A 13,207-nucleotide genomic window follows, 5' to 3' on the forward strand; every position below is an offset into this window, starting at 1 on the left:
GGACAAGTCGTGAACTCAGTCACATTGGGAACCCCTTGAGGATGTCTGCTCCACCCCGGGGGGCCACAGGCTGTTCATGTTTCACCTTCTGCTGTACAATGGGCCGAGCTAACAAGCAGGGACCCAAGGTCTGATAATGTTCATCATCACTGTCCCTTAACTCTTCATTGCCCTAGGCACTGGGTTCATCAAGGCCACTCATCTCTTGCTCCAGTGTACATATACTCTGCTCTCGTTCTTCTTCCTGTCTCGTCTCTGTAATTTGGACACTTGGACAGCTTGCCTGCAGGCACTATTCATATTAGCCTTCAGAGCAGTCAGGAAAATCCACCCCATAGTGCCAGAAGTAGTACATGCCATTTTGTCCGGCAAACAGGAACTCGCCGTCTGTAACACCTTTTCAAGGCTATCCAGTGACCTGTCTGCCGCCTCCCGGTCTTCCACCAGGGCCCACACCGAGAGGACCACGGCCACCAAGTACCACATGCTATGCCGTGGCCACTGGCTTCCTCCATCCATTGGCGCCTCAGGCTCCCCTACCTGCTAGGTATCCTGCCCATTATGCCAATTGTCTCGCTGCTTACTGAATCCAGGGTAGGCAAGGTGCAAGCAACAAAGCTGGAAGAAAATGCGAGGAGCCATAGGAACTGCAGACATGCTTTATTCGCAGTGGCTGACGCAGCAGCAAGGGATGTTTCAGGTGGGCTTAATATTGGTATACAAAAACAAAGGTGGCAATTTGGCAAGTTATTGCATCACAATGCACGTGTGCATTGTTATAGATGATCTCAGCTGTTACATAACCATGTAGTTGTTTTTTACACGAAGGAGGACAAGAGAGCCTGACTATCGCCATCTTGACTACTTACCATTTCTCTACACAGGATCATTTCCATTTAAACAAAGCCTATTCTGACCCCATCCTGCTCTCTGCAAAGGTCCAGCATCACTTCATGTATTCTTTAAAATGGCACTTCCATACAGTTTTCTTTCCTCACAGTCATGCGTGTACAGAGGCTTGTTTCCCCTACCCTATTTCTATACTTTAGTAAAGTGTGGCCATTTTTAAGGTGAAAACACTGTAACTTCTGATCTAAGTTTGTGGGGGGGGGGTGGGGAAGGGAGGGGCGGTGAGGGTTTGGGGAAATGAAAAAGAATGTTTTAGATTTATTTGGATATCAGTATTGACATTTATTTCCATTTCTTGTAATGATGCCATATTTATGCAATAAAACAGTCTTCGTTAATCCCCTGAAGAATAAATCAGTTTTATTCACCTAAAAAGCAAATCACTGACTTTATTTAAAAATTAATTTCACCTTTTTCATGGGGAAAACCTTTAAAATTTTCGGACTTTCAAAAGAACCTCCCCGCTTATCACAGAGATTAGTAAATCCAGGTGGCAAAATCCATGCTACTTCCACAATATCTTTTCTATACATTTTCCCTTTTTGAAAAATTCTTCCCTTTGCTCTTCACTCGACTTCGTTATCCTTCGACCCTCCCACCATATTTACTCCTCCTACAGGACCTCTGTCCGCAGTAGTAAATAGTTTTTCCAAGCAGTTAATTAACAGCTTTGGGTAGACACTGTGAAGCCCCGCCCCATAGGAGGAGCTAACACGGTCGGACCGAATTATGTGGTCGATCGTTAACAAATAAACGCTTAATCTTTTTAGGGGAGCTAAACACACTGAACTGAAACACACACAAAGGGCCAATCAGAGGCCGCGGTTCCCGGAGCTCGGGGGGCGGGGCTGGGCAAGCGCCCTCCCACCTACCAGCCTCCCGCCGCAGCTGTCTGAGCCTCGCGGGCTTCGGCAGGCCCCGCCCACCGATCAGACGCGGCTGGATAGGACGGCTCTCTCCCTGCCTTCTCTTCGGTTGCTGGGAGAGGGAGGGCGGGGGCGTGGCCTGAGGTGGGGCTCGCGGGCCCCAGAGAAAGGCAGGGAGGCGAGGGCGCGCTGGGCGGATTCGACGAGCGCCGCGGCGGTTGGCGAAGCGAACCGGGCGCAACCTCCCCGATGCGAAGAGCAGTCCCCGCTGACAGATCCTCTTCTTCCGGCCGCGCCACCCGGGAGGCGGATCCCCGGGGCCTGAGGAGGCTTCCTCGGCCCGCGCCTCCGTCCCTCCCTCTCCTGCGGGTCAGCGGAGCGGCCTAGGAAGAGGAGGAGAAGGAGGTCTACCGGGGGCGGCAGCGGGCCGAGAACGCGCTCCCCCTTTCCCGGCGGCAGCGGCGGCGGCGGGGGCAGGACAATGGAGGTGGCTGTGGAGAAGGCGGCGACGGCGGCCGCGGCCGCTTCGGCGGCGGCCGCCGGGGGGCCCTCGGCGGCGCCGAGCGGGGAGAACGAGGCCGAGAGTCGCCAGGGCCCTGACTCGGAGCGCGGAGGCGAGGCGGCCCGGCTCAACCTGTTGGACACTTGCGCCGTGTGCCACCAGAACATCCAGAGCCGGGCGCCCAAGCTGCTGCCTTGCCTGCACTCCTTCTGCCAGCGCTGCCTGCCCGCGCCCCAGCGCTACCTCATGCTGCCAGCGCCCATGCTGGGTTCCGCCGAAACCCCGCCGCCCGTCCCCGCCCCCGGCTCGCCGGTCAGCGGCTCCTCGCCATTCGCGACCCAAGGTGAGAGGCGGGAGGGTAGGGTGCGGTGGGGTGGGGAGGCCGGCGCCCCGGGGCGGCGCGGCGACCCGCTGTCACGTCGCCGCCGCCCGGGGTGCTCGGCGGGGGAGGGGCGAGGAGGGTCTGTGCTGGCGGCGGTGACATGGAGGGCCCGCGCGCTCTTCGGCGGCCCGCGAGCAACTTCCCCCGGCGCTGTGGACTTGGCCGAGCTGCTGCTCCCACCCTCCCGCCCCCCAGTCTTCTCCTCTCGGCTGCGTGGCCCGTGCAACCCGTACTTTTGTAAACCTCTGTCGGAGTGCACTGTTGTCTCTCTCCGGCCCTTTGCCGGCTGCATCTAGTTAACCGCTACCCTCTGCCTCCCCGCAGCTTTGTCCAGGTGATCCTAATCATCTCGTCTGTACCCACGTTATTTGAGCTGGCGAGGGGAAGGGAGGGATGAAGATGCGGTGGTGGGGACTTTTCTTTGGTTACATATCGGATTCTGTTTTTTGGTTTTTTGTCTTGCGTGATTGGGGTTATTTACCTTGATGAGCCCTCAGTTCTCTCCGATGGGGACAAAGGAACTAAGAGACGGTGTTTTGTGGTGCTTCTCTTTGGGAGATTTTGTTCTGAGACGGTAAATGGTAAAGACAAATAGAAAAAAGTGATTTGGAGTGCGGCATTTTCTTGGATTTTGTGGACAGCAGCTGGAAATGTTGAAGTTACTGTTCTCTTTGTGGTGTTATCGTATAATGAGACTTTTGACAGGTAGGTCCCATTGCTAACGTTAACAGGTTTTGAAACACAAAGTTGAAGTAAGCACAGTAAATTGTTTGTAGTAGAATAATTGAGGTTTTAAACGTTTACATGGCGAATATTTGAGCACCTCCCTTTAAAAAAAACAAAGTAACCGGAAACAATTCGGTTTTACATATACTGCCTGTTTAAAAGGGACTAGTTGATGTAGTTAGAGAAAAATTGCTCATTAAATAATTGAGCTAGATCAAAGAACACATGAAATTGATGCTTTTAAATAGGTTGCAGTGTTAGACTCTTGATTTATTTATATGTAAGGAACAGTGTCTAGTTGAAAGACAGTTTTCCATGGGTCTGGCTGTTTCTGCAGAGCTTGCCAGGGGAGGTACTGACTGACTGCCCTTTGTTTCTGTTTTTAAAGGATGTTTGTATAAGGAAAAGCCTTGTATGGTAGAGAAAGTGTCTACCATCACAGCAAAGAGGAACCATGTATATGGTGCAATAGTAACAGATCAATGTCTCCCGGGGTAGAAGGCAGGCATGCTTATTGCCCATCATAAAAGATTAGGGTTCCCTAAACTTGGGCTTCCTCTCCTGCAACACATCCCATTGCTTAAGCAAGCCCATTGCTTAAGCAAGTGTCAACTGACCCTCTTCACCTTGCCAGGTGAGAACTGGGGCTCTGGGAACCAGTGCTGAAGTGTTGATGCTTTGGCTTATGTTATTACTGGAAGTAATAAACTGCCCTTTGTCTCCGATTCACCAGTCTCATGCCTTCTCCCAGCTTCCATGGTAAGCTAGTACTTTGTTAGTTTGCAAGTAGGGTAAAAATCTCAGATCCTTCATGCTAATTTGCTCTTGACATGGCCCACCTGTTGGAAAGTTAGTACAGGTGAAACTTAAATTTTAGTTCTTAATTTTTAGACACATTTAAGGGTTGCTTTTATTTATATTTTAAATGTTTAAAGTGGCCAGTAGCCAATTAGGATCTGAATTTTGCATAATTCTAGAATTAAGATGTATTGTGTTCCAGGGCTTGAGATTTAGATCCGAATGAATGAGAACATGAGTAATAAAAGCTCTGAGCCTCAATTCTGAAGCAAGTTTGCAATTATAAAGTTCTCAAAATGTTGCAGTCTCCAGATATTTTTTAATCTTTGTGTTTGTATTGTAAGCCAGAGTTCAGGAAAGCTTTTAAATTGGAAGGTAATGTTTTTGTTTTTTTTATACTGAGGAAGATGTCTTTTACAAACCAATACTTCCACATATATTGCTAAAGAAAAAAAGTTAGGATTATCTTCAATAAATTAAGAATACTATGTTGAGTCTTAATAACTTGAATATTTTCTCCCTTCCTCTCTCCTTGCAGACTTATTCTAATACTAGCTGTAGCAAAAGTTAATAGACAATTTATTTCAGAACCACAGTTAACCCTTAAGCAGCACAGTTTGAACTGCAAGGGTGCACTAATACACAGATTTTTTTCAATAGTAAATACTAGAGTAGTACATGATTTGTCATGGGTTGAATCCAAGGATGCAGAACTGGCATGGGGAAGGTCAACGGTAAGTTATATTTGAATTTTCAACTGCACAAGTGTCAGCACCCCTAACCCCCAGCTTGTTCAAGGATCAACTGTAAATAAGGTTCATTATCTCTGTTGTTCTTCTCCTAATGAACTTGTGGGGACAGGCATCGTAGATCAAACCACAATCCTGTCAGGAGCTAAGCAAGTAACTGAGATGGGGAACTAGAAGGCTTGGGTAAAATAGGGAATGGTGGGAGAGAAAGGAAGGGAGCAATCTCTGCTTAGCTCCAGCTGGTTGTCCTGTGATAGGGCAGGACCAGGGTTGGAGGATCTTTAATTTTTAATGAGAAATCTGAGGTCTGGAGAAATGTAACATTTCTCTAGTATTAAATATTGGCAAGTAATTAACACGTACTCGGTGTGGACCCTTTCTGTAGGCCAAACAAAACTAGTTTTGTTGAGGCCACATGTGTTGCAGGTAAACTCAGATTTACATCTAGTCAAAGCTATGGTTTTTCCAGTAGTCATTATGGATGTGAGACTTGGACTGTAAAGAAAGCATAAAGATTTAGATAGGGGGTTTTCAGATTTTCACTTTACTAGAATCACCTGGTATGCTTGTTGCAAATAGTTTTCTAGACCTCTCACCCCAGAGAACTCAGTATGTCACAGCTTTACTTAAGAGTTTTAGATAATCATAAACCCTAGTGGTTGGGTTTTGTTTTGTGTGTGTGTGTGTGTGTGTGTGTGTGTGTGTTTTAGTTCAAGCTGTATTATTCCAAAGTACAGCTGCTCAAAGAGGATTCTTTAGAAAATGAAGGCCAAATTGAAAATGTAGTGTTCTCAACACCATCAAACCTAGTTTCCCTTTCTGTTAAGTGCTTTTTGGTGCTCCCTTTGTTATCCTAAATGAACTTTATAGGAAGTGTTTTCTAACTTTTTTTTTTTTAACAAAAATCAACATAATGGTTTGATTGTTGTAAAGAAGAAACAAAGCTAATTTGTGACAACAAAGATACAGTTTTTGTAAATGCTTAGACACAATTCATGGTAGCCGCCAAGCCCATATTGAGAACATTGTTTAAATTTTATATGGCTACCAGTTAGAAAATGAGTGACCACAAGACTTTTCTTAGTATGCAGTAATGTCCAGGAAAGGGGGAAGAGCTTGGAAAATATTTTCTTTAGATACATTATGATACATGAAATCAGGAGACAAACTGATCTTAAATGTTATAATGTTGTGAAATGTTACAATGTTATTTAATATTTTATAGTGGGGATGTACTGTTCAGCCAAAGAGTAGCAAGCTCTAAGAGCTATTTTTAAAGAAGACTAAGCACACTTTAGAAAGGGGTCACTTTAGTTGTCAAAGGGAGAGTAAACTATGAGTCCACCAGTTTCCTTTATTAGCTGGCAGTCTGTAACACGTAACCATCAATTCTGGGAGCTGATTTCTTTTGTGAAGTTTGTTCTGAAATATTTTATGATACAATGTTCTTTAGCAATATTGAAAGTGGTATTTAAATTTTTTTCATTTCCAATTGTTGCTTACACTTTGAAATACAATCGACTTCTGTATGTTGACTGTATCCCACTCTCTTGCTAAATTCAGTTAAATCTAGTAGTTTTTGTCGATTCCTTAGGAATTTCAACGTAGACTATCATGTTGATTGCAGGTAGTTTTACTTAATTCTTTTCTTTTTTTTTTTTTTTTTTTAATAATTCATGACATTTTCTTCTCTTACACTAGCTAGGACTTCCAGAGAAGTTTAGGTAATTTCAGTATTAAATGAGGGATGACATTCTTTTTCTTATTCCTGATCTTAGGGATAAAACATTAGATTGGGCACTGTCACAGCAGGGGATGGAGGGTGGTATGAACTGAAACATACACGTAGCATTGAAACACACACACCACCATGCATAACACAGCTCATGGGAAGCTGCTGTATAACGCAGGGAGCTCACCCCATGCTCTTTGACTATCTAGGGAAGTGGGGTGGAGGCTCGAGAGGGAGTGGGCATGGATATACTTATGGCTGATTCACAGTATTGTGTGGCAGAAACTAACACGTCACTGTAAAGCAATTATCCTCCAATTTAAAAAAAAAAATTAAGTTGCTCACCATTAATATGTTAGCTTCTTTGTTTTTTATAATTGCCCATTATCCAAAAATTAACAGGTTCCCTTCTATTTCAAATGTCTTGAGGGTTTTTACCATGAATGAATGAAGAATTTGGTCAAATGCATTTTCTGTATTTATTAAAATGGTTATGTGGTGGATTTTGTTTGTTTTTTTTTCCTGTTACTGTGGTGACTTACATTGATTTTCATATGTTACACCGGTCTTGAATTCTTGGTCACAGTGTATTGTCCTTTCTGTGCTTTTCTGGATTTGACTTGCTAATACTTTAAGGATTTTTTTTTTTTTCTTATATTCATGAGGAACATTGGTGATACAGTTATCTTATGTTCTTACCTGATTTTGGCATCAAGGTAATACCTAAAAATATGGTATGAGGTGTTCCCTCCATCTCTGTTTTCCAAAAGAGTTTTTGTATTAATGTTAATGCCTCCTTAAATACTTGACAGAATTCACTAGTGAATCCACATGGGCTTGTTTTCTTTATGGGGAGGATTTTGATTAGGAATTCAGTGTCTTTAATAGAAATAGGTCTATCAGATTTTTTCTATTTCTTCATGAATCTATTTCAGTAAATTGTGTGAATAAAAGTATATGATTCAGCTATTTGATACATTTATTGGCATGAGTTTGTTCATAACATTCTTTTATCCTTTTAGTGTGTTCAGGAGCTCAATGATGTTTCATCTTTTGACCAATGGGTTGCCTAGAAGTGTGTTAAATTTATAGATGTATGGGGGACTTTCTAGATAGCTTATTTCATTAGAGTAAAAAAAAAAATGCTCTGTAGGATTTAAATCTTTTGAAGTTTATTGAGACATTTTATGTCCTAGCATATCATCTGTTTTGATGAATGTGCACTTAAAGAATTTAAATTCTCAGTTTGCCGGGAGTAGTGTTCTGTAAATGTTAATTAGGTCAAGTTGGTTGATAGTGTTGTAAAAATAGGTTATATTTTTATTGTTTTTTGTCAGATTTGTTTTTTGTTTTTGTTTGTCTGCTTGTTCTATTACTTATGGAAAAAAGAATGTTAAAATCTTCAATCATGATTGCTTATTTATCACTTAATTCCTTTTTTCCAGTTAGTTTCTGTTACAGGTATTTTGAAGCTTTGTCTTACTGATGGATTGCCTGCCCTAACACTGAAATGTTCTTCTTTATCTTTCATACTATTTCATGATATCTGTTGTTGTTCAGTAGGTCAGTTGTGTCTGATTCTTTGTGACCGCACGGACTGCACACACCAGGTTTCCTTGCCCTTCCCCATCTCCCAGAGCTCGCTCAAAGTCATGTCTATCGAGTTGGTGATGCCATCCCACCATCTCATCCTCTGTTGTCCGCTTCTCCTCCTGCCCTCAATCTTTCCCAGCATCAGGGTCTTTTCTAATGAGTCGGCTCTTCATACCAGGTGGCCAAAGTACTGGAGCTTCAGCTCCAGCATCAGTCATCCTTCCAATGAATATTCAGAGTTGATTCCCCTTAGTTGATTCCCCTGACTAGTTTGACCTCTTGCAGTCCACGGGACTCTCTAGAGTCTTCTCCAACACTACAGTTCAAAAGCATCAGTTCTTGGGCGCTCAGCTTTCTTTACTGTCCAAGTCTCACATCCATACCTGACTACTAGAAAAGCCATAGCTTTGACTAAATGGACCTTTCTCGGCAAAGTGATGTCTCTGCTTTTTAATATGCTGTCTAGGTTTGTCATAGCTTTTCTTCCAAGAAACGAGCATTCTTTTAATTTCATGACTGCAGTCACCATCTACAGTGATTTTGGAGTCCAAGAAAATAAAGTCTGTCACTGTTTCCACTGTTTCCCCATCTATTTGCCATGAAGTAATGGGAGCGGATGCCATGATCTTAGTTTTCTGAATGTTGAGTTTTAAGCCAACTTTTTCACTCTCCTCTTTCACTTTCATCAAGAGGCTCTTGAGTTCTTCTTCACTTTCTGCCATAATAAGGATGGTGTCATCTGCATATATGAATAACCTCAGATTTCTTCAGGCAATCTTGATTCCAGCTTGTGCTTCATCTAGTCCAGCATTTCACATGATGTACTCTGCATATAAGTTAAATAAGCAAGGTGGCAATATAGAACCTTGATGTACTCCTGTTACCTTATTATAGCTATCAGTTTTCTTATCTTTGTGTTTAAATTGTATATTTTTTCCATCCTTTTACTTTTAACCTTTATATTTTATCTCTTAGAGGTAGTGTATGATTATGTCTTGCTTTTTATCCAAGTTGTAAAATTTTACTTTTAATTGTTTAATGTATTTACATTTTAAGTTATTATTAGTATGATCCAGTTTAAGATTGCCATCTTTTTATTTATTTTCTCTTTCTTCCCTGTGGGCTTCTAGTATCTTTTTTCCCCTCTCAATCCCTTAGCAGCTGCTCTCTGGTAAACTTCTATAAGTGTCACCCTGCACATGCATGGTAGCCTCAGCCAAGGAATCAGAGAAACCCTTCATAGATTGCCGGTACCCTTCCTCTGTGCAGTTCCCTTCTCTCGAGTGCTTACCTATTTCACCACCCAAATTTTCCTCTGGCTTCTAATCTGTGTCCTGCTTAGGCCCTAGTTGCCTGTACCACAGTCAGAATATAGTTCCCAGGTAGAGAATCAAGATATTATAGGGGCTCACTTCCTGAGTTTTCCCTTTTTCAGGGATCACTGGCATCCATTTCTGTGTTCAGTGCCTGAGAACAGTTAACTTCATATGTATTCTTCCCAGTTACATGTAGTTGTTCATGTCAGACAAGCTTGTCCTGCTGTTAGTTACTCTGTCCTGATGGACAGTGGATGTCAGAAGACCATTTTTTAATCACATTGCTTTTTCCCTCTCTACTCAGATGTGGTAATCAGCAAACTTTGGTCCTTAGATCTCTAGACTTTTCCCTTTAATTCTTTCTTCTTAGAGACTGCACCAGTTTAAACTGTCACATAGATGCACACGTCTCTTGTATCTTCCTATAACCTTGATCCCTTTCTCAAATTTTACTTGTGTATTTTCAAGTATATACTAGACCAGTAGTCTCTAAAATGGAATGTGTGCCACATAATGAAATAAAATACCTAGTGAGGAAGGGAAAACATTAGAACTTACTTGCATAAATTAAATTTGGAAGTACTTGCTTGTATAGATTGTTGTGGTCTCATGAATAAGCATGCCACTTGGCTGCGTTGCACATAACATATCATGAAGAGAAGTCAGGGTTGCTGCAAGCCCAAAAGGTACCTTTGTGTGAGTTAGCAGTAAGGCTTTCCTTGGCATATATAGCACCTGGGGAATACCTGGCTTAGCAAGTGGTATGTCTATAATCATCATTTGCCCTTTTAAATTAGGCAGTCCCTGGTGCTGTATCTGAATCTCCCCTTTCCTACCCACCAGATTTAGTTGTGCTTAGAGCCCTAGAAGATTGAGACCTGGGAATCTTTCATAAAAGCGAAAGACAAAAATAAAACTATACACAACTGCCTTGGAGGTGATGAGATTTCTCTACTGCAGACTCTATTGTGTTTTTTTTCACCTGCAAATCGTTACACAATTTACATGTGCTTGGATAAGCTTATGGACTTTAACTGTCAAAGATTGAAGGTCATGGTAGGCCATTACCAGGATCCTGGTATAAAACCCTCTATTCTCCATTCCTAGGGAAGTTCCATATGGATGCTGCTCAAAATCCCGTGGTCTCCAGAGTCTGAAAAGTCCCTAAATTTTTAGATGTAGGGCACATGTGCCATAACCATTAAAAGTGATTCCCATCCCCACCCCCACCCCAAATCTATGGTCAATTCATCTTTGACGAAAGAGGTAAGAATATACAGTGGAGAAAAAGTCTCCTCAATAGGTAATGCTGGAAAAACTGGACAGCTACTTGTAAATGAATCAAATTAGAACATTCTCTAACTCCATTTACAAAAATAAACACAAAATGGATTGAAGACCTACATATAAGGCTGGATACTATAAAACTCCTAGAGGAAAATATTAGGAAGAACACTCTTTGACATAAGTCATAGCAGTATTTTTTGGATCTGTCTACTAGAGTAATGGGAATAAAACAAAAAGAAGCAAATGGGACTTAATTAAACTTAAAATATTTTGCACAGTAAAGGAAAGCATAAACAAGCAAACTGGTAACCTAAGAAATGGGGTAAAATATTTGCAAACAATGTGACTGACAAGGGATTAATTTCTAGAATACATAAGCAGCTCATATAGTTCAATTAAAAAAAAAAAACTCAAAAATGGACAGAAGGCCTAAAGACATTTCTCCAAAGAAGACATCCAGATGGCCAACAGGTACATGAAAAGATGCTCAACATGGCTAAATATCAGAGAAATGCAAATCACAATGAGGTAGCACTTCATGCTGAATGGCCATCATCAAAAAGTCTACAAATAATAAATGCTGGAGAGGTTATAGTGAAAAGGGAACCCTCTTACTCTGGTGGGGAGAATGTAAATTGGTGTAGCCACTGTGGAGAAGAGTATGGAGGTTCCTTAAACTGAAAATAGAAATACCATATAATCCTGCAGTTCTACTCCTGGGCCTGTATTTGGAAAAGGTGAAAACTTGTAATTTGAAGAGATACATGCACTCCAATGTTCATAGCAGCACTGTTTACATTAGCTAAGACATGGGAGCAACCTAAGTGTCCATTGACAGAAGGCTGGATAAAGAAGATGTGAATGGAATGGAATATTACTCAGTTCTGTTCAGTCACTCAGTCGCGTCCGACTCTTTGTGACCCCATGGACTGCAGCACGCCAGACTTCCCTGTCCATCACCAACTCCCGGAGCTTACTCAAACTCAGGTCCATCGAGTCAGTGATGCCATCCAACCATCTCATCCTCTGTCATCCCCTTGTCCTCGAACCTTCAGTCTTTCCCAGCTTATTACTCAGCCACAAGAAAAGAATGAAATAATGTCATTTGTAGCAACATGGATGGACCTTGAGGTTATCATACAAAGTAAGTCAGTCAGAGAAAGACAAATGCCATATATGATTTTTATGTGTAATCTTAAAAAAAAATGATTAACTTATTTATAAAACAGAAATAGATTCACAGATATAGAAAAAACTTACCATTACCAAACAGGGAGAAGGTGGGGGGATAAATTAGGAGTTTGGGATTTAACAGATACACACTACTATTTCTAAAATAGATAAACAACAAGGTTTTATGGTATAGAACAAGGAACTATTCTTAATTTCCTATAATGATTATAATGGAAAGGAATCTGAAAAATAATATGTATGTATTTTTATATACACTCCAATATTCTTGTCTGGGAAATCCCATGGACAGAGGAGTCTAGCAGGCTCCAGTCCATGGGGTCACAAAGAGTTGGACATGACTGAACAACTAACACTTTCATATATATATATGTATGTATATAAAAAACACTGAATCACTTTGCTGTATTCCTGAAACTAACACAACATTGTAAATCAACTATACTTCAATTAAAAAATGATAAATTCTTTAAAAAAAAGTGATCCCCAATCCAATTAAAAGTGTAGAGATAGTTCCAGTTAAATCTATAGTCAAGATTGAGTACTGTTGACTTGCTTCTTCCCCAGTGACAGAAAGCTGAGCTCTTAGAAATCAGGACTGCTCATACTTGATAATGTCATCAATGTTTTGTAGAGGGATAGATACTTGTCGTTCTTGACACCTGAATATGCAATCAGTGGTGGGTTAGCTGGCAAGGAGATCCACATTGTGTAGAAAGCTATAACCGTTAGTGCTTGGTTGCTGCCTTATTTTGTGTTTAATTTTTTCAGGTGTATGGAGTTGATGGTGGTGTGAGTTTTCCCACCATGCTTAAATTGTTTGAAATCTCATTTTTAGCTATCTTAAAGATAATACTAATTTTGCAAGTATAACATTAGAATAGCCGAACTGACACAGTATAGGTTTTTCATCAGTCTTGTTAGGAAGTTAACAGCAGCGACTATCTAGGTCTAACAAGGAGTGGACCTGAAAGTTTCAAAATTAATAAGAAGATTCTTCGAAATTGACATTTACTATTTTAATGATGAACTACGCCTTAAGTGTATATTACATCTTGGACCATTAGTCCGTAATGGTATGAAACTTTCATGATTAGAAATATATTTAAGAGTATTTCATTCTTTAAAAATATCTTATATTTTTGTGATTTATTAT

The 13,207-nt window shown here is 41.5% G+C and overlaps 1 protein-coding gene across 3 annotated transcripts in view; it reads left to right on the forward strand.

Moving 5' to 3' along the window:
- The first annotated feature begins 1,963 nt into the window (after positions 1–1,963).
- Positions 1,964–13,207, forward strand: part of TRIM24 (tripartite motif containing 24) — a 118,358-nt gene continuing 107,114 nt past the window's right edge. For 2 of the 3 annotated variants that reach the window (XM_065939104.1, XM_065939105.1), the window contains exon 1: positions 1,964–2,620. In XM_065939104.1, the coding sequence (XP_065795176.1) occupies positions 2,257–2,620 (364 nt within the window). In that variant the 5' untranslated portion in view covers positions 1,964–2,256. The remainder of the gene's footprint in view (positions 2,621–13,207) is intronic. The other variant, XM_065939103.1, reaches the window with a different exon arrangement.

Source organism: Muntiacus reevesi, chromosome 6 (genome assembly GCF_963930625.1).
Source record: "Muntiacus reevesi chromosome 6, mMunRee1.1, whole genome shotgun sequence".
Taxonomy (NCBI): domain Eukaryota; kingdom Metazoa; phylum Chordata; class Mammalia; order Artiodactyla; family Cervidae; genus Muntiacus; species Muntiacus reevesi.